The sequence below is a fragment of the Andrena cerasifolii genome, chromosome 7 (genome assembly GCF_050908995.1).
Source record: "Andrena cerasifolii isolate SP2316 chromosome 7, iyAndCera1_principal, whole genome shotgun sequence".
Taxonomy (NCBI): Eukaryota; Metazoa; Arthropoda; class Insecta; order Hymenoptera; family Andrenidae; genus Andrena; species Andrena cerasifolii.
This window is the reverse complement of record NC_135124.1, coordinates 10887719-10913867: the sequence shown is the minus strand read 5'-3', so window position 1 is coordinate 10913867 and position 26149 is coordinate 10887719. Positions and strand designations below refer to the sequence as shown.

Sequence of the window (26149 nt, the reverse complement as noted above, 5' to 3'; positions counted from 1 at the left end):
TTTAAAATTTGTAATAAATAAGTCTTAAATTTTATTTACATTACATAATGAGGGCAAAATACCTTTACTGCTTGCGAAAGCAATTTGATCTTAACTGTTTTTAGTTCATATTCTTCGTTGTCAATGTACAGCGTGTTTTCTTTCTTCATCTAGAAATAGATCGATGAATAGGAAAATGAACGAAGTGTAAACGTTTTAAAGTAATTAAGAACTTACCTGTTGCGGGGTTAATTCAATATCCTTTGCTTCTAGTATCTGTACACACAGTGGTTCGTTATTATCGTTTTCTTGTTTCCACCCTAAATTCACAAAAGAGAAATAGCCAACGTCTTTTGGGCCTGCAGTACAGAAATGAAATTTTGTATTCACGATTATTTTTGCAAAAATGATGTTTTACTGTTAAGTAGGATTCATTTAATTACCAGTTTTTACTTTTAAGGATGCTGGTGACAAATCTTGCGATTTATTTATATTAGAAGTTTCTATATGCAGTTCACTTGTCGATATAGGTATTTCGTGAAGAATTCCACATTGTTCATTTATTACTGTACTATAATCGACGTTCTCTAAGAAATTGAAATGTTAGGGTCAATATCGAATTAAATGTACATTTCAAACATCTTTCAATCTTTTTAAACACGCCGCAACGAACCTGTCATAGTAATTCCTTTTTTTGGAATAAAGGCATGCCACCACCTTTTATTCGTATTAATGGATTCATTTAGTAAGAAGTCGCTTCGATGGCAACGAGAACAACCATTGCAAGGATTTGTGTATTTTATTGTGGCATCACAATTCCAATTTAAGCTCCCTTTGTAACCATTCAATATATAAGTTGCATATCTATAATAAGTTTTATGCAAATGTCAGAAGAATTAAAAGGATCATTAGAGAATACCAGCAACCTGTACATACTTCCGTAAAGGTCCCCAGTACCAATATTTTTTAGCAAAAGCATGAGCATCTTTCCACGCACCCCATTCAATTGTCCCCATAGCATAGATCGGTTTCACCGGTTCCTCAGGGTTTTCCTTCGTTCATAAAACAATGCGTAGATGTAGTTTAAACACATCAGACAAGTTAAGAATGTATTGTATGTAATTTAAACGTACTTCAACAGGTTCGACTTCGATCATATCCATCATTTTAGACTTTTCATTTACAATCGCCATCGTAGCCTCTATTATTTGGCTTACATCGGACAATCTATCATATTCCTGATACAAGGACTTCGCAACTCTGTTTGTCTGTCCCAATGGTAAAATACCAATCGGGCACTGTTTAACTGAATTGATATTAGAATTATATTTCCTAACTAGTCCTGTTAAGACGTCGGATAAAGTACCATCGCCACCTGCTACTATAATGGCATCAGTGGGTGTATTTAAATTCATTATAATTTTCCTAGCCTCGTTCTCGGATTCAGTTTGTATTACGGTTATAGCTATTCCAGCTAAATGTAACAATGGCTCGCAGTAATTTTGAAACAGCTTCTTAGCTTTCCTACGAACAATAACTGAATAATTAATGACTAAGCCATTATGACAATTATAACGTATACGTATAGAAAAGCAGACAAACCCTTTCTTAGCATTTGGATTTAAAATGATAGTCACATGGCGGTGTTTCACATGTGTTGGACATGCCGCATCGCCGTACTGCGATGCGTTCTCGCAATATTGCCTCATTAATTGCTCGGTACTAAAAACAGTAGTACTTTTAATACAACATTAATACATATTAGAAAGTGTTTACATAATTCAAGGTTACGTCTTACTCGTATACATCCTTGCTATATGAAACTCCATATGATAAGGCTGCAACTCCTACCACCGATTTCTTCCAGTTATTCCTTATGGTTTGAAAGAACTTCAATATTTTCGCCATTCTTTAAGCCTTTGCTTTATTACGCTACAACCTATATGCACGTGTGCTTGTCATCTCATGCTTCTACCTTCTTTCATAAAGAAACTTGGCTCCTCTCACCTATAATCTCGCAACAACGTCAACGCCGTTGATTCTTCTGCATTTAACATAAGTTATTAATGTGGACGTTACCGATTGATCAATCGAAATTTCAAATTCCCAAAATGACAAACTTTAATTCATCATTCATAAGCGATCCGTAAATCAAGACGACTCTATTTAATGAAATGCGACGAAGCACACCGAAAATACGCGGATGCATAAACACGAAGCCGCTGTGATGTGAAAAGTTTTTATAAGCTAGTGGCTCCATCTGCCACAAGGCAGTCACAATTAAAAAACAAAAATTGTGTTAACAATGTTGACACTGATTTGTGATCGGCATAACCGCAGCCATTTGGGACAAAACCGGAAGTAAACATATACTATCTCTTTCTATCAGTATTTCCTCTCTCTCTTTCTGTCTCTTTCTTTTTTACGTCGTATTAAGTCATCATTTTGCGTGTTCCGAATTTATTTAGAAAATACATGCCGTCAAAGTTTGCAATTTCTATTTTCATGAAACCGATCGTTATTATAAATTTTGATGTCGGAAACTTTATCGAATTGATTTCATTCTTGTTTGATTTTAATCTAGGTTTTGCCTTATTTGAGTAGTAGTTTTGCAAAGTGAAGAATTATTTTTGTAACATGAGAAATTATAAACAAATTTTTATTTTGTAAATTTCTCCTCGAAGATCGGAGTTATGAATCTGAAAGCAAAATGACTAATCCAATACGCAACCACATATGTTAAAAAATATTAGATTCAGTCTATAAACTTGGTACCTTGAGGTTTTTGAAGACGCTCATTATGAATTTTAAGTTAAAATTACAAAAAAAAAAAACGTAATCTGTCAAAAAAAAAAAAAACTATTTTAGATTAGAAGTGATTATATTTTCATACCAAGATTTAAAATATTTCATAAAAATATTTGTTTTAACATAATATATATAATGTAAGTATTTGTTTGTTCATCCCTTCCCCCTGCAGCTTCCCATCGGACCATGCTTCTCAAGGCTTGGAAGAATGAGCTGACGGCGTGGATGGCGCACTCTGTGCACATTGTCGTGTAACCGACATTGGGACTCAATGGCGGAACACCAAAGGGCCCACGGGATCCGCCACCACGGAAGTGGCCGCCCCTGCGACAGTAGCCTGATCGTCCTTCTGAACCATAAGGAGTAGGGGCTTTATAGCACCCTCACCAACTTCCACCTCCAGCTTCTTGGCTTCCGGCGCTGCTGTGATGACTGCGGTACTTTCTGAAGGGGATGTTTCAGGTGCGGCTTGCCTGAAGTCCAGCATGTCACTTGTTATCCTCGCGTTTGTAGCGGGGGACGCTTCCTGAGGAGACACCTGCTGAGCCACGCGTCCAGGCGCTGCGTCCGCGGCAGCTGCCGAGAGAGACACATCTGGAGCCACGTCCACAGAAGGGTTCGCGCCTACGACCGTGGACGGATCGTCCTTCTGAACCACGAGGGCTGAGGGATTGACAGCACCACCATCATCCACCATCTTCAGCTTCTTTGCTCCCGACGCTTCTGTGACGACCGCGAGAGTCCTTGAAGGGGACGTCCCGGGAGCCACTTGCTTGAGAGCAATGCTCAGCATCTCCTTCAGTGTTCTCGCGTTTGTGACAGGGCAGGCTCGCAGGGAGGACGCCTTCAGATCCGCTCGTATAGGCGCTGCGCCCACAGCAGCCACCGAGGGGAATATCTTGGGAGTTGCAAGCAGGGGCGCTCGTGCAACCGTGCTTATTTTCTCGGGGGGCTCGGAGGATGGGAGTACGTCCGACGCGTGCCCACGCGCCCTCGCTCTCCTCTTCCTCTTCCTTGAAGTGGTGGGAGTTTCCGGGGGGAGTACCGCAGGCATCGCTTGCGTAGGCGCCACACCGCTCCCAAGTCTCTCGGTCATCATCTTCCTGGGGGGTGGATTGCACGCCGGCCCTCCCATCCTGTGGTTGGCTGGCACTCCCAGGTCTGCGCAAACGGGGCATCTGGGGGCGGCTAAACAGCCCTTGGCCTTATGGGACGTCCCTCCACACCTGTAGCACAGGTTGCTCCTGTCAACAGTGCTGGTGCAATGAAGCTGGACGTGTCCAAACTCCAGACACCGGTGACACTGGAGCGGTCGCTGTGCTAAGGCCACAACCTTCGCCACGAAGGGGTGGACGGTTACCTGCCTATCCTTTATGAGCTTTGCTGCCGCCCTGACGGGGCAACGGGCCCACGCTGAAAAAAGTCCATTGTTTTCGCGTCGGAGATCCCCGACGGTGACGTCCGCCTTCTCGCAGCCACCGGCAGCGGCCACGGCCTTCCGTATTGATTTCGGGGTGGCCAACTCCGTGAGCCCCAAGATGCGAAGCTCCGCGTACTTTTGGGGGCAAGATAGACGGACGCCCGTCCCTCGTAGGGCCTTCTCCAATCCGGCCTTCAGGGCCGCCGCCTTCTCATGGGCCTCGGCGCCAGGGATCTCTAAAACAAGTCCTCCAGTCACCGACCTCTTGGGCCGTATCATGTCAATGCCAAGCTCGTCCACCTTTACAGTGGACATCGCCCTGGCCATCGCACGCCCGAATTCGTTCTCTCGCCCAGCTGCGGCGGTTAGAGACACCGCCGCAGTCTTGGGCGGCCGCAGCATCTGCGGCCGAGCCACTCCCTTGGACTTCTTTCTCTTCTTAGCAGCGGAGGGAGGAACCGCCTGAGTGGCCGCGAACATCTGCGACATCTGCGTCCTCTGTCCATTGCTAGCAGGGCCCGGTGTAGGCTGGATGGCCCAACTGCCTCCCGTAATCGGTGGTGAGGAGCTCGTAGGTGAAACAGGGGCCCAGGGGGTAACAGAAGTCCAGGAAGTATCTGGAGTCCAGGGCGCAGCGACAGGAGGAGACACCCCGATCTTCTTTTTCTTCTTTTTCTTCTTCTTCTTGTGCCCCGTCATTGTTGGCACCGCTGCTGGGGCTTCCACCTCCTCGCAGAAAATCACCTCCTGCCCGCAGGCCTCTGTCTTCCCGTCAACCCTCCTCTCCATCTTGTCCACCTCGGTGGTCCTCTCGCCGAGGCCCACCAGGCGGTTCAAAAAGGCAGTTTGTGCGTTCTCCAATTGTGAAGGGTATGGTCGTGCCGCCGAGGACGGACCAGGGAGTGGAGGGGCAGACATCAATTTCCCCTCTGCCAAGCAGTCGAAGTCGGAGTCCGACTCCGACTCCGAATCCTGGAGCCTCTGCAGATTTATAAACTCCCGGTCCTTCGGCTTCCTAGCCGGCCCGTCCGAATCCGCTGAACCAAAGGCCACACGGAAGGCCACCTGGAGCTCCTTCACGGCAGCGGTCTCGACGTGGCTGGAATTGTCAGCCATCCTCACTACCGTGTCCAAGGTCTCTTTGACCTTGGCCAGGAGTGCACTCGTCCTCTGCACTTCCGCGAGCTTGTAGAGGTGCTGCTGGCAGGGAAGATCCATCCTTGAACCTACTTCCTGGGGATCTACAAAAATCCCATTTGGCCGCCACGCCTCACTCTTATCCTTTCGGGGGTCCGTAATCGGTTCCTCGTCCTCGGTGTCGAAGTCGTCATACTCCGTATCGAAGTCGTCATACTCCGAGTCGAAGGGCTCCAACTTCCATTTTCGAAAGTCATCGCTACTGGTTAGCCGTCCAAAAGAACCGTTGTTCAGTGCGTTTACCCAGTCGTCGTCGGGTACCAGTCCAGTTGAATTAAATCGCTTCATGTGTTCCCACAAGAAATCTCGGAAAGAACGTCATCCGCGGCAAAGCCGGATTACCGCAGGAGGAACTCCAGAAGTCCTGCAAAAGAGCACACTAATTGGCTCCTCCACCTTAACTATCATATTGAAAACTCCACTGCATCCACAATTGTACATTGAATCATGTAGAGTAATAGTCCAATAAATAATGTACGATGTTATGCCTCTTCCAAACAGAGAAAAATGGAAAGAAATAAGTTTAAGAAATAAGTACTGTCTTTCCAAATTGTTTAGGAGTAATCGATGTAAAACATGTAAATATTCAAGCTCCAGCGAATAGCGAATCAATATTTTTGAATTAGAAAATGACATTTTCATCTGTACTACTGGCATTAGTGGATGTCAATTATAACTTTCTAGTGATTGATATAGTAGGCTATGGAAGAAAGTGATGGTGGGATACCATCCCACTCTAATTTAGACAAAGGGTAGGAAAACGGCACTCTATTTAAACAATGTTAAGTCCCTAAGGCGATTTTACAGATCTACGAGCGTGCAGTGATTGTTATATGTCTAAACTAAAAGCAGATCAACAAAACTTTGACTCCACCTATCTCTCTACGGGTCTCCAGACACAGCAATCTTCTTATGGTGAGATCTGATAATTCATGAATAACTGAAAACTGAGTCAGTAGCTGCGATTGTCAAATATTCTATTCAGGTATAAGAATTTCTTAAACTTGGAATACTTTGACAGAATGTAAGAATAAATGTAACTTTCTTCCCTTCCTTCTATATGAAATAAAGATACAGACAGTGAGTGTAAAAAGTATTCGTACAGCGACCAATTGAAAGTAAAATTTTGTATATCCATATCAGTAATAAATTTTAGCGGAAAAAATGATTAATACATATTCTTCGATGTTTGTGGAATAGATTTTGTGTAAATAAAATTTTATTCCCCTTAACATTTGTACAGTTAAATAAAGAATTAATAAATTATGGAAATAAACTAAATATTTAATGTTTTAATAGTTTGTGAGATTGCCTTTTGATTTTATAATAGCTTTGAGGCTTATTGGTATGGAATTTACTAATTTGGATGTTATAGCAGGCTGCATTTTATTCTACTCCTCTAGCAGAGCAGTTTTCAAACTTTCTTTAAATGTAATATTATGATTACATATTTTTTTGTCCAGATAATCCCACAGATGCTCTATGGGATTGATATGTGGTGATTATGGTACCGTTTTCAAATATTTTGGTGTGTTACATAAAACCCTATGCCCAGTATTATATGCAGAATGCTTTGCATCATTATCATGGGTAAATATAAAGTTGTCAATAAGTCCCATTTTATTTGCACTAGCATGGATGTGCTTGTTCAGGATGTCAATATAAAATCTACGATTCATATTGTCATCGATGAAATGTGGAGATTCCATTCCAATTGCACTCATACAGCCCTAGCCATATGCAGAACCCCTGTAGTATTTCATTGTAGGTTGCCAATTTTCTATTCTGAACACTGTATTCTCTTTTCTTCATACTGTGAAGTGTGTTTTGGACCCAAATATTTCGAATTTTGTTTGCATTAGTGAATTGGAAATATTTGGACAAAAAATTTTTATTAATTCATTATTTAACTGTACGAATACTTTTTGCACATCCATTTCTGCACGTTTATCTGTTTTTTGTTAATATCTTTGTAAATGTTAAGGGGAATGAAATTTCATTTATACAAAATCTATTCTACAAACATCGAAGAATATGTATTAATCATTTTTTTCCGTTAAAGTTTATTACTGACATGGATATACAAAGGTTTGCTTTAAATTGATCGCTGTACGAATACGTTTTACACTCACTACATATGTGAAATTTCGAATGTTCGATTATTCCTACCCCAGAATACAAGCATATAGCGTTAAAATAGATTGCGTTAAATAAACTCTAACAGAACAGCAAGGTTAAAGGGCGAATGTGTTTTCGTTTTATTGTGATCCTTTATTCTCTTCTACTGGACGTAATACGTGAATAAGAGGATCTTTTTATTTTATAAATTGAAGGTTAGGGTTGGGTAAGGTCAGAAACAACAATATTCTCATTTTAAATCTATTCATTTTTTGATTAAAGTCTTCGTATGGAGTTTCTTACCAGTCGTTCCCAATTCTACAGCGATGATCGCCTATGTTGCGCTGCGCATGATGTGTTTCGAATAATAGGTGGAATCGTGATCAAACAATTGAATTGTTGTAGCCGCTGCGCCACCAACTCGATTAATTTGTTATACACGTATAATTATACACGTATGTAGATAGTAATTGTAACAATGTAACCATACTTAATTACAATTAAAGAAACCGGCGGTTGTAAAAAAACATGTACTGAACTAGAAACGTACCAATGGTACAGTACCATACATAATACATATGTAAGTACTATTTATTCAATGTCTCCATGAGATCGATATAAAAAACATTATAGTTGTAATTGCAAAATAAAATACTTCTTTTTAAATATTAAATTCATAATATAAAAACTAGAGGCGGCTGAAAAATTTGTAAAGCCTCCCGCCACTATTTGAAGTACATAATACATCGCAGGGGCGGATCCAGAGGAGGCGAACGCCCCCCCTCCCAGAGTAATAAAATAGAAAAATATTATGACATTCTGTATTATTCTGTATAAATAATTATTAATTATTTAGGCTATACTATCACATAGAGATATTAAAATATAAATTACAAGCGGATTTTAAATCTTGTAAAGGAACATTAAAAAATGTACTTATGTACTTTTACATATTTCGCCTCCTCCGAGAGAGGAACAAACAGCTCCTAAATCCGCCTCTGATACATTGTACTTTTTTTAGAATATAAAACTAATAGTATTGCGTAAAATTCATGTACGTGAGTGTTCCGCTAACGAGGTAAAAAAGTGTTGGGGTAATTTTGTTCCCTATATATAGGCAGCTGCATATTTCACCGAAGAAATAGATTTGCTTTCGAGGCCCCATAATAATGTTGCGCGCAGGGTCTCCGACAGTATAAAGGCAGCCCTGAAGTCGCGTCAGGGCAAAATTGTCGTTTGCCAGGTTTTCGAACGCAATTGTCACGGCGTCATCACACACGTATATACCGTCACTACTGTAGGTGTGCCCCTTTATTATGCGTAGGGAAAAGCCTGGCAATCCTGTTCGGCAATGTGCCGAGGTCTAGGACTACTGCTGGGTCGCGAATTTTCTCGTCAAAACCGTTAAACACTTATCTATCTACATATATACTCGTAAATACATACGTTTTTCAATGAATTGTGGATGCCTTCGACAGTATCTTTATTATTCACGCGCTTTTATAAAAAGCATGTCACATAAAATAAATAACAATGTTGTATAAGTTTTAATCTATACAAAGTGAACAGAGGAATACAATAAATAATCACCTTATTTGTAGATGCCAGCTATATAATTTATACACAAAATATGTAAAATGGTACTAACAATATGATACACGATTTAATTTTCTACCTATTTGTTGAGATCTGCCATCTGCCTTTTAACAGCCCCATAAGCACTGCAGGCCCCCCTAGCCATATGACTGGGTAGATTGGCCATGAAGTTTATGCTTACCATGACTCCATCATTCCATAATTTTGACCCAGATATTGATGGAATCTGTGGCCTTTCAGGAAGCTAAATATAATTTTTAAAACATTAGCTTCTATTTAAATAACACGTACACAAAGCAATGAAATCAAAAACCTATAGCATTAATCCTTTGCATATTTCTTTCAAAAACTATGACATATTCATTTAAAATAACGATTATGAAAATATATAACAGAACTAATTATATTACCGATTTTACTATTCCCTTAACTAAGTCGTGATTAACGTAAGGAGCAATATTGGTAGATATCTTTCCATATACTTTAGCAGTTTCCTCTGGTCTCGACCACAAACCTTCGTGATAGGTGTAATATACTATACCACCCACAACAGTGGCTTTTACTGTAAACCTGAAAACATAACCTCGAGTTTAAATCTCGATCTTATTATGTACGCATGATAACTTGCTTGTACCATAACGACACCGAATCTTCAAATTTCAATGCGCGTACTAACCGGATCAAACCCATCGTATATATAATATAAATTACTTTAACACAATTGCTCCAGTTGCTCCTTCGACTGTCATATGAAAAATTATATAAGCAACCCCTTTAGATGGTGTCCTGGTTAAATTAAGATGTTCATTCAATTTTTATACCTCTTGTATACCTTTGCATACGTATAAATATTTGATTAATAGTTAAACGATTTATAAAGTAGTGCAAAGTACTTTTGCGTTTGAAATATGTAAAATTGATAACGGAAGACAAGTTTATAGGAAATTGTAATGACTTACGTTGCATCTGATACGTTTCTATTGTGCACAAGCCTTAATACGGCGGGATTTTAATGCTAATGTTACTTTCGTTCCAGTTTTTTTATATTTATAGATTTTGTGTTTACTTTTAGTACGAGTGACTTATGATTTCGTATTTATTTATCGAGTTGTCTGCTTTCCATATAATAAATAATGGAATTTCATTGGAAAGATGATAATTTAGCCTAACCTCGAAATTCATTTATATATATGTGTAATATAGCATAATGTGGCCTCAGGAATATATACAATTGAAGGTAACAGTTCTGTATTTTTATATCAATTCTTTATTCGTTTATAATATAAGTAAAATATAAACTGGTGGACTCTTTCATAGCATATAGAGGATTTGTTAATTTGTGGAATATGTTACGAGTACATGGAAACCTCCGTCGCAACATCATGTTCTCACAATTGTAAGATAGAATTTCTTACTTTTCTATAGCCTGTATTTAATAGAACACTTCGTTTCATTGCTTCAATTTTAATTTCTAGATTGCTCTTTATGTATCAGAAAGTACTTACATTATAAAACACAATGTCCTGTTTGTTTTGCGGAAACTTTTGAGAAGGATTTGAGGATAAATAAAGCTCTAGATGAAATTATATCCCAGTTTCTGAGAATTAAAGATAAATTAAAAAGATGTTTACAAATTCAAATACAATTTGTGCAAAGCGACAAAGGGGATATTACTTTGAACTCTCCAAAGTTGGTACACGAGAAAAAGGAGGTGCACTTAAATAAACAAGAAAATAAAATTATTAGTAGGAATGTTATTCTTAATGCATCACCCTCTACTAATGTTCAAAAGGATTTATGTAGCCCCAGCACTAGTGGGAGACCTAAGATACCTTTAATGTTTACACCTAAAAGTTCAAAACGTTTAATTGTAACAAATATGGAAGACACTAAGGTTGTTATATGTCCGGTATGCAAAGTTACTATATCAGAAACCAATATAAATAGACATCTTGACGATTGTTTAAAACGAGAAGCAAACAAGGATCAACCGCAAATGTAAGAGTTACTGCATGTATATTATTTTGCTAATAAACCATTGATTTTTATAATACACCTTTATAAATAATAATGTAAATATAGGATCTTATACGGAACAATAAAATATACATTTTTCTTACTACCATTTTGCTGCATCACCTCGAATAACAAAATTACAGGCCTTTGAAAATGAAGTTTTCGAGCGCCTCGCGTTAGAAAACCAATCCCACACTTATTACCTATGGACACACGTTAATCCGGTTTCCCCTTTCTTCTTAGCTTATTATACATTTCATTAAATAAGAATATAATTCACTGGCATTACCTTTACAGAATGGACTCAAAACGTAAGCCACTGCCAAAGTTAGTATTTACTTTAATGAAAGACGCTATATTACGAAAGAAGTCAAAAGAATTTGGCTTGTCATCGCAAGGGGATCGAAGGGCGTTGGAAACTCGATTGCAAAGATATATTGTTTTGTATAACGCGGAATGCGACAAACCGAATCCAAGATCGATTCCAGAGTTACTTAAACAATGCGAGGATGAAGAGAATCTTGAGAAAAAAATTAATAAATCATCAGTGTTTATGAACGTAATTACCTTGCTTTTTTATTCATGCATTTCATCGTTTTTCACACCTCTAAATATTACCTTTTGATTTATGGCACGAAACCATTAACTATTTCAGAAGTTGCAAATCAATAGAAATACAGAGCAGAATGTTATAGATGACGAGAGAAAAAAATATTGTAAGTTTCTACTTTTCCACTAGCCGATGTAACGCAATCATCCTAATCTTACTTCATTTCTTTTTTGTTATTAGTGGAAACGCATAAAAACAGTTTCGAGTCTTTAATCAAAAAGATTAAGACTATTAATTCACCGAGGAAACCGTCTGTAAGGCGAAATTTATTGAACGAGAGCATAGAAGGCCACGAGAGTCCATTGCGCGAGATAGTGTCCGAAACTTCGGACGATTCGGTGACCGAAAAGAATGATTTTCAGTCGATAAATCCTGGTGTCTACATTCAGGACTCTGACTCCGACACTTCTTGCCCATTGCAAATGTATTCTAGCACCGATCCGAAGCAGTTTCTTAATATTTCTTTATCTCCCTCCAACAACAATGTCTCCAAGATTAAATGTGAGATGGTGAGAATACAAAAGGAGGATTGCAATTCGGACGCGTGCAGCGATGTTTCCGTGACTAGTAAAGGATCACGTCCAATAATGAATACCCCAAACGGGAAGAACGTACCAAAGAGTGGCTCAAGGACCCCGTGTAATGCAACGAAGTATAAAATGCTATTACAAAGAAAAGAGAAGCCATCTGTGAAGGACGAAATGAGAGAGATGGATTCCATTAGTATTAGCAAAGTAGAGCCTAATTCCAATAACGTTTCTGACCAAGAGGAGGCGAACGAGAGATTATCGCCCGGTTTGCAGGATATACTTTGTGACTTGTCGAGTAACGACAGCATCGACAGTAAATCTAATCATGGTACGTAATCAGTCGCATCGAAATTATGGGACGACGTAAAGGTTGAACGTAGGGATCGTTTTTACAGGGAAATCACGCGCTATCGATCATGGGTATTTAAACAGCAGCATAGTGCATTCGTCGAATCTGGAGAAAGAGAATATAAGTTCCTCCCCAGAATGCGGGGCGAGTCGTTCCCTCCGAAAGAGAAGCCGCGATTACGCGCAAAACGATAGAGTCGTATCGAGTATGAAGAAGAAAATTAAGAAATCATCGCAATGCTACCCTAGCGAAACAGACGAGTCGAACAACGAGGAACCTGTGAGTGCCTTGAATCAGAACGAGCAGAGGAGATCGCAAAATAAATCACGAATAAGGAGACGAGTAACGAATAGTGTCGTAGAAGACACGTCTGTGGTGAGGAAATCAGTCAGAACGAGGCTTAAGAATAATATTCTGTGAGAATGAGGTAAAAGTTTTTGTATAGTAGCTGTAAGTATATAGTCTGATAGTTTATATATCGATTTTTATCACGACGATATGGACTTCTGTTTCTATGCTTTCGAAAAGTGCCTGTGGCATGTATTTGCGACAGAAAATATATGTAAATAGATTAATACGAATTAAATTGAATTTAGGTCGACATTTATGAATTAATCAAGTTTGAATAATATATTACGAAATGCGAAATATTGTATCACGAAAGGAAACATTATACAGTAATATATCAATTAAAAATGTAATTACTTTTCTATTATATGTTGTTTTACGATTGACCATGACTTTTGTTGTGTATTTAGTATATACTATGATGTATAATTTTAACTACCTTATGTGAAAGAAAACAGACATTAACCACCAAGACTTTGTGAATTCTTTTCAATCTCTAAACCTCGCGATTCCGTTTCTGTTTATTCTTCGTACAAAAAAGTTTATTTCCCAGGCTCGAGTGAATACCCTGAAAAGAAGGAATGAAAATTTGTTCATCAAAGACACCAAATTTTATTGAATATATCATAGTATCTTAATCAGAAAGGGATCAACAATGGTAAAATGACGATAAACGCAAACTTACATCTCGCGTACGTATAGATATTAACAATGTAAGAAGCCTCACTTAACATTAAAATAGCTGTCTTTGATATTGTTTACGCATAAAATATCTGTCTTTGTTATGCATTTTATTACTTGTAGGCTTTGGTATCATTTATACATTTAATCTCATGTACATCGTATATATACCTATATGCAATATATATAGTTATATATTCATATACATATTTTTATATACGCATGATAGATTCGAATATAATTTTCCTTTTATTTCATAGAACTTTGAAGGCTTCTAATATTCTAGTGGAACAGCTATCACATTCACGAAACACTTTATTCCAATTTTTTTTTCTCAATAGGTCTACAGCAATCTTATGGGTGGTGATTTAATATATTTCATTTTATATCGTATGTGTTCTCTCCTGCGAATAAATACAAGCACAACATTGTTACAGGAATGAGATTTTCTACGGCATAAAGTGGCTTGCGCTAATAATTAAGTGGTATTCGTAATTGGCAGTGTTTCTGAAACTATTCTTTGCGAAACCAGATTTGAGTAGGTACTCCCGAACATCATCTCGTTGTGTCTAAGTCCCTTTTGGTAAATAATTATTTCTCCTTAATATAATTGATTATCTGTCATTATTTCGTACATAATTGTATTAAACAAAATGTCAATGTAACAAAATTCGAAACTGATAAACTATTGTATCAAGTATAACTCTTCATTAAATTTTTTTTTACATTATTATATATTGCAATGCAATTGTGCACATTTTTATGTACTTTGAAAATAATAATTCATTCCGCTCGATCCCTTAACGATTACATTTAAAAAATTAAGTTATCTTCAAAAATATGTCCATCGTCTTCCGGCAGATTTAAAATTCCAGTTTGTTAAGATTATTCTTGCCATGTTTTACTCTAACGCTACAGCTTCGTTTATTCATTTATCAGATTACGGATTTAGGCTTTCGCGATAAAGGTTGCGCATAAAATGTTTAAGAACCACTGCTGTATGGTATGGCATCACGCGAGGTAGTTACTCAACGTTTACTACACTCCTAAATATACTGCAAGCGGGTCTATTCCTCTTCCTGTGTATAGAAATTCATGGAAATCCTTTGATACTTGAAAAAACACTGGATGAATGTTTTTGTAACGTTCGAAATCTTGCGATCCAATTTTTCCTTCACAAACGAAGTGTATCAAAAACTTCGTAAGAATATTCCCCATAATTTGGTGAACGATACATAACGTTTTTCCGATAGGAAACTATGTAAAATTCAAATTTTATGTAACGACAGTATTTCTAATTTTATTTTTCTCAATATAAACCTTATTAGATGATTCTGATTTTTAAAAGATGCAAGTATAGTGTGACGATACTGTAACATCTATTTTCAAAATAAAACGACCTTAATCGTCAAACTATTTTTTATAGATTAGAAAGTAAAAGTTGTGAAGCACGAGATATAGGCAACATTTTCCTCCAATTGTTAAAACATCATAGTTAACAAAGGATTAGAGTTACGTGGAATTTTCGTATCCGGCGCCATACTAACAAGAACACACTGCGCTTCGATTGTATCGAACGCGCATGGCGCGAAGAATTTGAAACGGTCTCCAGTGACTTCCACTACACAGAACTTAAGTATCGCACGATTAACGATTGTATTTCATATAGTTCCTCTTTATCGTCGATTAATATACACGAATAGTATTGTTTCGGTAAGAAACACTAGTTAACAATGCTACAGCAGTCCAAAATCCGCGCATCGAATAGCCATACTTCCTTTTCAAGCAGCATCTCGATTTCGTTTATATACCAAACAAGTCTAATACCGAAATTCAAGTATGTATGTACAAGAAATTGGGTGTCGAGTATGCGGTCATTTGGCAGAAAGTATGGCGCATCAATCTCGCGATTATACGATTCAGTAAGTACTTCGTGATTTGCGAGTAATTATAATAAACGTTAACTTAGTCGCGTTAATATCGTACGCACAGAACACGTATAGGCATGCGGGGCATAGTTCGCAACGATATGTTCGAGTTACGTCTCTGTCGAACGTTGGAAACGTAAAATTAAAAAAAGGAAGAGAGAACTATCTTACAATTATTTACACAGACCCGGCGTTTCAGCGACACATTAAAGATTGCACTTTTTTTTGCGTGTCGCTATTTCCCGCGGCTTTTTTGATTGACTCTTTGATTAACGAGTTCGATTCATCTTCTACTTTATTGCACTTGGAACGATTGTTTTCATACGAATTCGCTGATTAATTTAAGGAACACTGATTACTCCCCCCTCCTGGGGGGGTATCCACGGATTCGTAGATATTAAGTAAGAAATTCTGCTTTTAAAATTATTTATATTATTCCTGCAATTATATGTTATCTCTACGATTCGTTTCCATCGACATATTCGTTATTTCCTTCGAAAGATTATCACGATGTAGTTAGAATAAATCGGGGTCGACGATCTGTGGATCGTCGAGAAGTGGTTGTAGTTTCCGTAGGATTGTTTTGAAACCATGCATTTTAATCGTTTAATTAAAATTTCGACTAACACGCTACAGGACGATATTACGCTGCTTAGCATAGTGAACCAAACTCTCGGTGAGTGCCTTTTTTATATTTTTTCTTTGTTTCTTGTAACTTTCAATCCCGAACTCCAGATCCGTTTTCAATATTCCAAAAGTTCATAGCTACCATTGCGCACTAGTTTGATTCAATACGCCGTACAACTTAACATGTTCCTTAAGTTCGAGTAACAACACCTTCGCGCTTTAACATTGATTTTCCACTGAATTCGTAAAAACATTTTTACATACATCTTTCACCCACCGAATTGATACGCGGCTATACCAATCCCTCTCTGTAACTCTTAACGCAAATTACCCAGATTCAATAGTCCAATTTCTACTAAAGACTTCTTAGGGGACTTGAAATATCTTCCATCAAAGCTTTCGCGCGAAACGCTTCAAATAATCTTTCCAGGATATTTACACAACGTACAATATAAAGTTTTCGCGATATATAGAATTTTTTTTTTAATTCGAGCCTCGCGAGAGCTCGATGAACTCCTCGAGATCGAAAGTTTACAAAAATATCCTACTTTGCAACGATGAGTATATACTCTAACGTGTAGCTTAACGTTTCCAAGTAATTCCGTAAAAATAAAGACTCGCATTATAATATTTTCAGATTGATCGATTGAATACCTACATGGAAACCATGCTTCCCGTCACCGTCACGGTATCTCCCCCTTTTTAAAGCAGTCTTATTACTTTAAACGACCTTCGAGAGGTTCGCCTAGAACGATACACTTCAATTGCATATCGTTGATTTCCTCTACATTAATAGTAATCTCTTCAATATATATATATTTCATATATATATATATATAGATTTCATTCTTTATTACCTGGAGTGTCATGACGAATGCAGCTTTAAACCTGGCTCGATGAGTGATCTACTAACTATCTACCTAAGCTGCAGTTCAGTTGAATATGATTGCGAGAGGAAGTGTATTAGAATTAATTATTTAAACCACCACAGCGTGTCTAAGGCTTTTCGTAGATTCTATTTACAGGTCCAGTCGCGACAGAGTTTATATTGCACTTGATCGACGCGACGATTGTATATTGTATAAAGGGTTAATGGACAAGCCATCCGTTAACGAGTTCAACTCGATTTGCTCGAGCTCAAGCGCAAAGAATCCGACCTTCGTACCGCAGTCTCGCGAAACTGTGCTCAATATTAGAGAATGGGAAACGCGCTGCAGCGACGGACGCGAAAGTTCTTCCTCTCTTTACCCGGGTTCCTCTATTTTACGCCTGACTAGCGTCACGTTACGTTATCCCGTTTCGTTCGTCTCATGACCGTGATACCTATGGCACCCCGTATTTTGCGCAACAGATCTATTATGTCGGCCGTCGTCATATCCTTCACGCTCTCGTCGTTCACCTGAAATGAAAGGGAAATAATATTGAACAGTGGACACCACCTTTCGGTCATGAAAAATATTAATGTTGAAATGTTCGACTATCAACGCTTCGACGCAGTTGGATGAAATGGAGGATTTGAAAGTACTGCTATTTTTAATTCAAGGAAGCGAAGACCTTAAGTTCGTGCCCGTTTGCTGGCGATTAAATAAACAATGGATGCCAATTTCTTCTTATTTTACAATATCTTTTCTGAAGCAGTTATATTGTTTTAGAATTTTGCTGGTATTATTATTAAGAGCGAAACATTTAACTGTGGATTTGAGTGGTGTAAATGAAAGAAGATAAAGTTGCAATTAAATCTTGGGACAGCGATATTCCATATTTCATCTGCCTGGAAAATGCATTCACTCCGCTATGAATGATGGAACATTTTCTTCGTGTCTTTGGTCTTAAAAAAAAAAGCAACTCGTGCGGTTTCCTCGCGTAAAACGAATTCATATTTCAAGGAAGCGGGATGTTGGGTTCATAAAAAGACGCGTTTAATAAAAGGGAAAATCGTACGTTCCGCTCTTGACTTCATTAGTTTCATAATTACGCGGCGTATTAACACACGAACGTAGATCACGAATGGCTGCTGGGTTTAGATGGGACTTTCTTATTTCGCAATTCGCGTGGTCTGTATTATAGAAGTGAATGTAACGATGAATTTAATTAATCGTGGTGGTAACTCGAAGCTGCTGAAATATCGTTTGATGAAAATAATTTACGGCGGAGAGGCATGCAGAAATCTGTTATAGAAACGAATATTTAACATACAAAATTACAGTACGTACTTTCGAACAGTACGTAAATGTTAAGAATGCTTATGCGAAAGGTAACCTGGCATTTTATATTATTTCTGAAGATTTCGTTAATTATTTATTTTCTTGACAATCAGTGGCGGATTTAAGAAAAAAGGCCCAGGTGGCAAACGTTCTCAGGGGCCCATTTTTCGGGAAAATGAAGAGGTAGTTTACTAGAAACGAGCTCAGTGTAGTAATACAGAAAAAAATATAGTTTGCACAAAAGCATATTTTTTTTAAAGATGGGGCGGCAACTGCTCATCGGCCGCCTTGTTAAATCCGCCACTGTTGACAATATTTAGATGAAATGAAACGTTACTGTACCATGAGAAGCACGTCTCCTTGCTTCAGTCTCCCATCTTTGGCTGCGACGCTATCAGGATGCACTACCGATATCACCGTATGGTTCCCTTCTGGTTGCAAGCTGAACCCAAGTCGGCTGTTCCACCCACGAGTCAGCTCTACCATGAACACCTTTAACAATAACGACAATAACGATTCCACCTGAAAATTCATGGGAAACCATCATCTTTGCTTCGATGCACAGTTCACTTGATCGTACAAAACCTTCGATTTTCTCAAGTACTTTGAGAGACTATAGTCTCGATTATCCAGTGTTCTACTTGTTAAAAAAAAATTGGAAAAAAAAGAGAAGACAAACGATTGATACGTCGTTATTTATGATCCGTCTGAAAAAGACAAGAATAATTTCTAAGACGAAGGAAAGATGAGTAGTAGGAGTGAATTACAAATATTGTCGCAAGTAAGAGTTAGTCTTCAAAATTCGAGGACCGAAGAAATACTTTGAAATTTGTAGATTGTCTTCATTAATTCGTTTCTAACATTTACGAATGAAGGAATTGAATGCACGACGCTCCGCTGCAATTTGGAGGGGAGAACTTTACCTCAGTTCCTTGTTCAAGTTCTTCGCTGAGGACAGCTGAATCCGTGGTGTCTCTTCCGACTCTCTCTTCCTCGTTTTCCGTTTCATCTATTCCATCATCCGGGGCGAACATCACGCCTTTCCACTTCAACAACCCTTTGCTGCCACCGGGATCTTCTGCCCCCAAGATTCTCCCTGCGTCACATGCAAAACTGAATCAGAATTCTGCATCAGGCTGCCGTGCAAGCTGTTGTTCGACTCAATCGCACTCTTAACAGATGTTTGTATTATTCCATCGATTTTCCCTCTATAAAGTGTATCTTGCCACTGTTAATTATGTTACATGGAGTTAGCAGACATAATAGAATCACGCGAAAGTAGTAGAAATATGCGCACGGTGGTTATTTTTTTAATAGAAACCAGCCTAGTATAACTCTGTCGCGACAGAAGAAAGGTAGTGCAGGTACGTGTACGGTATGAGAGATTAGATAATACAATATGTCGATGTGGCATAAAAGTATTCAACAACTGCTACGACTGCTGTTCGCACTCGCGACTAATACAACCCGAGTTCTGCGCAAAATCAAGGTGACTCGGCGTAGTAGTAACGCGATATTGCACGCTTGTGTGCTACTATTCAACAGATAAGATAATGAAGCACACAAACCGTTAGCTAACAGCAGTTATAAAACTTCTATTAATCATTCATCACATAGAAAGAAGATGCACGACCTCCTAGTATTCAATATTTTTCACTCGTGTTCTCCTCGAAATTGTCTTAAAATAATATCTAAAAAAGTATGATTGCTTTGATCTTTCTTTGTACAATATATTTAAAATTATATATCTTTGAAGTTTGCCTAACTAAATTTGTTCTTCTCAAAACTCTGAGCGAGCAAAGATCTATGGCATTTAATCCGAGGACGTAGCAGTTTTATATGAAAATGTTGGCGAGTTTCAAGCCTCATCAAATCGCTTTCGACACTACTCAAACCTCCAAATCTCTAAAAGCCTGAATAGATACTAAAATTCAATAAGTCGTTCCAAATCTACACAAATCTTTCGTTCCTTTAACCGCTCAAATAAGAACTTCTTACCAGAATTAGAAATGCAATAGCATTGTCAGAATCATGTCCCATTACTAATTTATCACCCAGACAATTATTCAAGACGATTCAAAAGCTGATCGAACCATCGCTCACCCGAAGCGTCCCTCAGCAAACTAGGACACCGAGCAACAACAACGAAAGCACCCTTAATAGCAAAAGCGCAAGAGCAATTCGAATAAATGCAGATATCGCTAATAAATAAGAGCATCGAATCACCTGGTATGTCCTGGTCGCTGGAGTGTGTAGCCTTATTTTTCGTTGTGGCGTCGATGCCGGAGCCGCAAGCTGGATTGGCGCTTTGATAAGCTGGGTTCTTGTAGCTGAATGCAGCGGTGCTCGAGTTGCTCGTCGAGGAGAGCACCGGCGGCATCGAGGCTGGCTCAGATGGTAGATCGGTGTCGTGCTCGTTGCCGGACAAAACGTTCGTCTCCCTTCTCTGGTAATCGGGCTCGGTCCCCTTGCCCCGGACATCCTCGGCGGCGACCCCGTCATCTCCACCCGGATACTCGAGATCGGAGTCCAGGCTGCAGAACTGAAAATGAGGCTTCCCCTGGGGCGCCGTTAAGTCGAGGAAACTCGGCCGCGGCGGTGCCTTGGAGGAATCGCTGGAGTCGCAGACGTCGTAGAGCGGGGGCGGATCGATTATGTCGGTTCCAGGTGTGTTTGGTTGGGAATTCGTTATCTGCGTCCTGATCGAGCACTGGTCGGAATCGGACGTCTCCGCCTGGCTGGCCGTCGATGTCGCGTGCACGCTCGGATGCTTCTCCAGACTCTCTGCAACGACGGATGCCACCCTTAGCCTAACGTTTTGTCGGGAAGTCGGGACGTTGGAAGTTCGCGTTTTACGTGATCTGACTTGCTGCATGCAGGTGGTTCGCCGCTGCACACGGTTGTCAATTGGGGGGAAGGTTTGTTAAGGGACGGAGGAGTTTCACAGGTCTTGGGTAGGTAAATGGGGGGCTGTGGAAGTGAAAGTGTTAGGGGACAGGTACTGTTCGAGGCTTGAAGTTTATGGAATAATTTATTTTTGTTTTCGGGAGCAACTCTGCGCAGGGTGTGACTAGTTTAGAGTAGGTACCATTTGCTAAAGATTTGGCTTCGACTGTTCCGTCTAAGCTTTATCAAGATCCAGGGTGATATAATAAAAAGGTACAGATGGAACGTTAAATTACCTTGCTCGCTTTCGACAGAAGGTGGTGTCGCGGCATTACGACGACGTCTCAAGAAATTGCAGGATGCACCAGGTGACTGCTTGCAGCTCGAACCGCTCGATGTGCCTGGTGATAGTTTTCGGACTGCTAGGTCGCAGAGCATGTCTACGGCTTCTTGCCTGCAAGATATTCCCAAATGCAGCGGTTAGTCACATAGAACAGTTAAGGAGACAAGGAGTTTCAAGGAACACAGTGCCCCATCTTTATGAAAGACTTGAAGCAACTATTTATTCACCAATAAAGAATACACCGATCTCCCAAGGATCACAAAGTAACAATGTAAAAAAGATATTAGTGCTCCGAGTCGTGGTGGAGGTTCTCGCAGTTCAAAAGTTTCAATTGCACCGGGTACAAGGTGAATTATGCAGGGGAAATTTATTTTCCTGTTCAATCGCGAGAGGGCACCTTAATTACAGGGAGAAGTTTACCTCAAACTTGTTCGCGGTGGACGGAGGGGATGATCGGGCTCTGTTGGTGAGAGCGCGGAGACAGGAGTTTGCGCCAGGTCCCTGTACAATCGAAGTCTCACGGTGGGGCCACATTGTCGCAGCAATTGGACAGCCTCTTCGTGGCTCATGGGTGACAATGGTGCACCGTCAACTGCGACGATTTTGTCCCCGGGCCGAATTCGGCCGTCGCTTAATGCTGGCTCTCGCACTAATGCCCTCACGTAATGACCAAGCGCGCTGCTGTCTGCTTTCCTCAAAGTGAAGCCCAGGCTACCACCGACCTTCGTCATTTCTATGTCGAATTCCTGTAATGGATGACAAAAGAATTTCGTTTAATCATTCAAGGCTGGAAGAGACACGTCGAGTAATTTAGTCGAGTAGCGAATAATTTAGTAATTTACCGTTGTTTTACTAAACTACTTGACTAAATTTTAGTGTTCACACACGAAAAATTAATAAATTACTCGCTACTCGACTAAATTACTCGACGTGTCTGAATTAGCCTTTAGACATGGTCCGACGCTGTCTCTTATGTTGTACAATCACCATTCCACGTATTCACTAAGTAAGTAGTAGTTTCTTTTCATTTTCCTTATTTAAATCCTCTGTTTGTTTGTTTGTATGTTTGAATTTCCACCGATCCAATTGCCTTGAAAATTTGCAGGCATGCGTAGTTTGGGTGGCAATACAATATTTAAAAAAAAATAATAATCTAGAGAGGGTGAATAAATTTAGGGAAATGACAAAAAGCCGCTGCGTTTGAGTCGCTAGTCGCATTGCGATTTGAAATTAAATAAAAGATATTTGTAAATAAGTCGTCAGCATCAAGCGTCGAAATGAATTTGTTGGGAGATACCTATCCTGCTCCACGATTTTATTTAAAGTGAAAAAAAAACACCCATGAAATTGTAGTAGGTACAAGAAAAGAATTATTTTTTAATTTTTAGTGCATTTTTAATAAAATCGTTTAACATACAATTTTTTTTGGTGTAGAAGGGTTATTCAGTGAACTTTATTGAGAAGGGGCTGTTCAGAAGTGAAACTTGGAGGACATAAAAGTTTCTAAATTTTTAAGGCTTTTGATACTACTATGTGTACGATATACGCGTCAATGGTAACGAAGAATTATGTTTGCCATATAGATTTGTGATGCTGCAGGCATCTGCAATTTCTACAACTTGATTTTCGGATGTTTCGCGGCTAATAGCGGCTTCCGGAAGCACGTAGGTATATACAAACACGAGGGATTTGTTATAAATGCATCAGAGGCTACGTATCCAGCAGGAGATACCGAAATCTAAATTGTAAACGAACTTCGATGAGATTCTGCATCCCTCCCGGGAGATCCTAAACGTAACAGCTCACAGTGCATTCATTGGTCATTGTTTTATGAATACGGGTTATACCACTGGGTTTGCTCAGCAGAAACACGGGAGAATTGAAACCAAAGATTTATATGCTCCAGTAGTCTATCCACTTCAGATATTCCACAACACACAATCCTTCAATTCCATTAATTGTATCAATATCTTCCTAAAAATAATCAAAATATTTTCTTCAAAAAACTTGACGAGGAAATCGTACCATCATCTTTCCTGTTAGTAGTCATAAAGACATCTTATCCATCTTAACATTGCACTGTCAAAATTTCAAATTTTATCGATTAGAGGCCGGGGGTGGAAAATGGGGGAGTTTATATACTCAGTGATCCAGGAAATTCTGCTATCTGGTAGATCGCGAGACGCAAGCTGTTAAAAGTTACTTACCCCGCAGGGCTCGATTTGCAGCGGTGGTAGCGGGTTGCGTATTCGCAGGGGCAGCGGTGGCTGCTCGCGTCTTGCCGTCAGTAGGGGCGAGTCACCCCGTGCTGGGGGTTGCGGGGACTCTCGTCTTCCTGGGGGCAGCGGCGACTCACGTCTTACTGGGGGCAAAGGGGGTGAACCGGGTGGCGTGACATTCGTATCACCAGGAAGTCGACACACCACCAACTCCACGGTGCTGGGTGTCGTTCGTAGAACTTCGAGGGCCTCCTGCAACAAGTTGCATCAGAAGTAAGATTAAAAGTCTGTCCTAGCCTGGCTGTCGGGTGAAACTTTGGGTCGTTCAAGCATAACATCAAAGCAAGTGCTCGTCGAATTTTATGATTGCAAAATTTATTTGTAGTTTATATTTTTTTAACGTCTGCCTTAAGTATGAGTATTGGGGCTTTCGATATGATTCAAGTGTAGGCTTGGGGCTTTCATTATGATTTGAAAGGAAAGATAGAAATCAAGTTTGAAAATGAAATCGACTAGTTGAGCGACAGGAATGTGAGAAGTAATTCTTGCAATTAATTATCGTGAAGTGGTAATACAATCTGCCATTGTTCCTTCAGACACTTATCAGTATTTAATGCGGGCCTTTACGTGAAAGAAAATGTAATAAGTATTAGCACGTGTACATAGAGAGCAGTGAAGAGGAGTTCCGTAGTTATTTAGATTTGGAAATAAACGTCGTAAATCATTTTGACTGACAAGGAAACGTTCAAAATCCGAAAATTCTGATTTTAATGAAACTTCGTGTGAATGTAGATTGCAGAGCATACTGGAGTGTGCAAGGAGATGGTGGTGGTGGAATCAGCCCTTAATGTTATCATGTTTTATAATATAATATAATATAATATAAGTTAATATAAAAATCGTTTAATTTTCTGTGCTATATTATACTACCAAAAGAGAAATAAAGTTATGTTAAAAAACGAAAAAAGGTAAAACAACTTTAAAGGCTGGTTTCACCCCTTCAGAGTGAATTTCCGCAGAAAAAATTGCTCCTTGCATACTCCGATATGCTATACATTCACACGAAGTTTCATTAAAATCAGAATCTTCGAGTTGGGAGGGTTTCCTTATGAGATTATGTAAGATGCAACCTGCCTTGCATCTTCTTGGGCCTGAGTCTCCTATCATTTACATAATACAATTTATAATTGAGTTACCAAATTTATGCATAATGTTTTCGAGTTAACGATCGATGTGTTGTACTGTAGTAGAAAGCCCGGTGTACGGGGTAAAGCATAAACCGATATTACACCTTGATTCTCGGGGGACAAACGGGCAAGTGTAGTCAAGATACCGTCTACCTTCGCGCCACGAGTTCCGGATGTAGCTGTATTATGCTAATCAAATGCAAATCTCTAAGAGCTACGAGAAGACAAGCCTGTAGACCCCATCTAAAGCTATAGTAATCGCTATTTTGTCGCAGCCAGCTCATCGCGTTAAGCTGGGCGAATAGAAATGAAGGAAAACGGCTTGAGACAAATGTCGCCTTCTTGTGTACACGAGTACTGATTTTTGAATATTTATCTCGAACAGGCAGGGCCTGTGGCAGGGTCAAGTGTTTTTTTTTATTAGGTATCAATTATATTTTGTCGTCGAAGCTGTTCGGGTACTAATTTTCATTTAATTCTCGTGCTTCTTCGTGCCTAGTTCACTGACTTCGTCAATCTCCCTTTAAATCCTCTAATCATCGTCTCTAATAATGAGGAATCGATGAGCTTGGTTTTGCCACTTACGTAATTAGTGAGGCCAGTCAAAGGGATCCCATTGGCAGCGAGTAGTATATCGCCGGACTGAAGTTTGTTGGACAAGGCAGCGGGCTGTTGAGGAAACAGTCTTTTTACCCTAACTGGTCCAGCAGTTCCGCCACCGGAAACGCTTAAGCCAAGTCCTCTGCTGCTCTTTTGCAACGTCACTCGAAACGTGCTCTCTGGAAATGATACAAAGTGCAATTACTCCCGAGGAAGCTTCTTAGAAAATCAGGCTTCTTGCTTTACTTCGGAGCCTCCGGAGGAAAAATCTGCTTCAAATTAATCAGGAGATAAGCGGAGAACATTCTTCCCTATTCAGTAAATGAATCCTTTTATCTCGAGAAGAACAATCTCACGACCTGCAGTAGCGTTCAAATTTCCGAGTTTAATTTCCGCGGCAATTAAATCGAAGAAGAAATTTCTACGGTTTTAGAGTACATAAACAAGATGCAAATTTTTTTTACGTGAATTCTGATTTCACGGAGAGAAATCGATTTGTATCG

General features: G+C 39.5%; 4 protein-coding genes across 9 annotated transcripts in view; 1 reads left to right on the top strand and 3 right to left on the bottom strand.

Moving 5' to 3' along the window:
- Positions 1-12: 12 nt before the first annotated feature.
- On the bottom strand, positions 13-2139 carry Mulk (acylglycerol kinase-like protein Mulk). The gene is made up of 8 exons (XM_076817454.1): positions 1778-2139; positions 1582-1701; positions 1113-1503; positions 916-1031; positions 653-843; positions 423-566; positions 217-338; positions 13-149 (listed from the first exon to the last, which is right to left on the bottom strand). The coding sequence occupies exons 1-8, from the start codon at positions 1885-1887 to the stop codon at positions 36-38; spliced, it is 1308 nt and encodes a 435-aa protein (XP_076673569.1). The 5' UTR covers positions 1888-2139; the 3' UTR covers positions 13-35.
- Positions 2140-8991: 6852 nt separating this feature from the next.
- LOC143371331 (MICOS complex subunit MIC13 homolog QIL1) lies at positions 8992-9991 on the bottom strand. 2 transcript variants are annotated; one of them, XM_076816362.1, is made up of 3 exons: positions 9753-9991; positions 9529-9688; positions 8992-9362 (listed from the first exon to the last, which is right to left on the bottom strand). In XM_076816362.1, the coding sequence occupies exons 1-3, from the start codon at positions 9806-9808 to the stop codon at positions 9198-9200; spliced, it is 381 nt and encodes a 126-aa protein (XP_076672477.1). In that variant the 5' UTR covers positions 9809-9991; the 3' UTR covers positions 8992-9197. The 2 variants fall into 2 exon arrangements, with proteins under 2 accessions (XP_076672477.1, XP_076672478.1); XM_076816363.1 differs by having other exon boundaries at positions 9795-9950.
- A 102-nt stretch (positions 9992-10093) lies between these two features.
- On the top strand, positions 10094-13338 carry LOC143371327 (uncharacterized). The gene is made up of 7 exons (XM_076816356.1): positions 10094-10355; positions 10436-10514; positions 10594-11116; positions 11432-11693; positions 11790-11850; positions 11925-12602; positions 12670-13338. Exons 1-7 carry the CDS (start codon positions 10326-10328, stop codon positions 13041-13043), a joined length of 2007 nt encoding a protein of 668 aa, XP_076672471.1. The 5' UTR covers positions 10094-10325; the 3' UTR covers positions 13044-13338.
- Positions 13339-13559: 221 nt separating this feature from the next.
- The window catches only part of LOC143371323 (uncharacterized), a 238357-nt gene continuing 225767 nt past the window's right edge, over positions 13560-26149 (bottom strand). For 4 of the 5 annotated variants that reach the window (XM_076816336.1, XM_076816338.1, XM_076816340.1 and 1 more), the window contains 8 exons: positions 25632-25825; positions 23848-24111; positions 22061-22386; positions 21594-21751; positions 20638-21195; positions 19335-19507; positions 18754-18903; positions 13560-17606 (listed from right to left, as the gene is read on the bottom strand). In XM_076816336.1, coding sequence (XP_076672451.1) covers positions 17487-17606; positions 18754-18903; positions 19335-19507; positions 20638-21195; positions 21594-21751; positions 22061-22386; positions 23848-24111; positions 25632-25825 — 1943 coding nt within the window. In that variant the 3' untranslated portion in view covers positions 13560-17486. The other variant, XM_076816337.1, reaches the window with a different exon arrangement.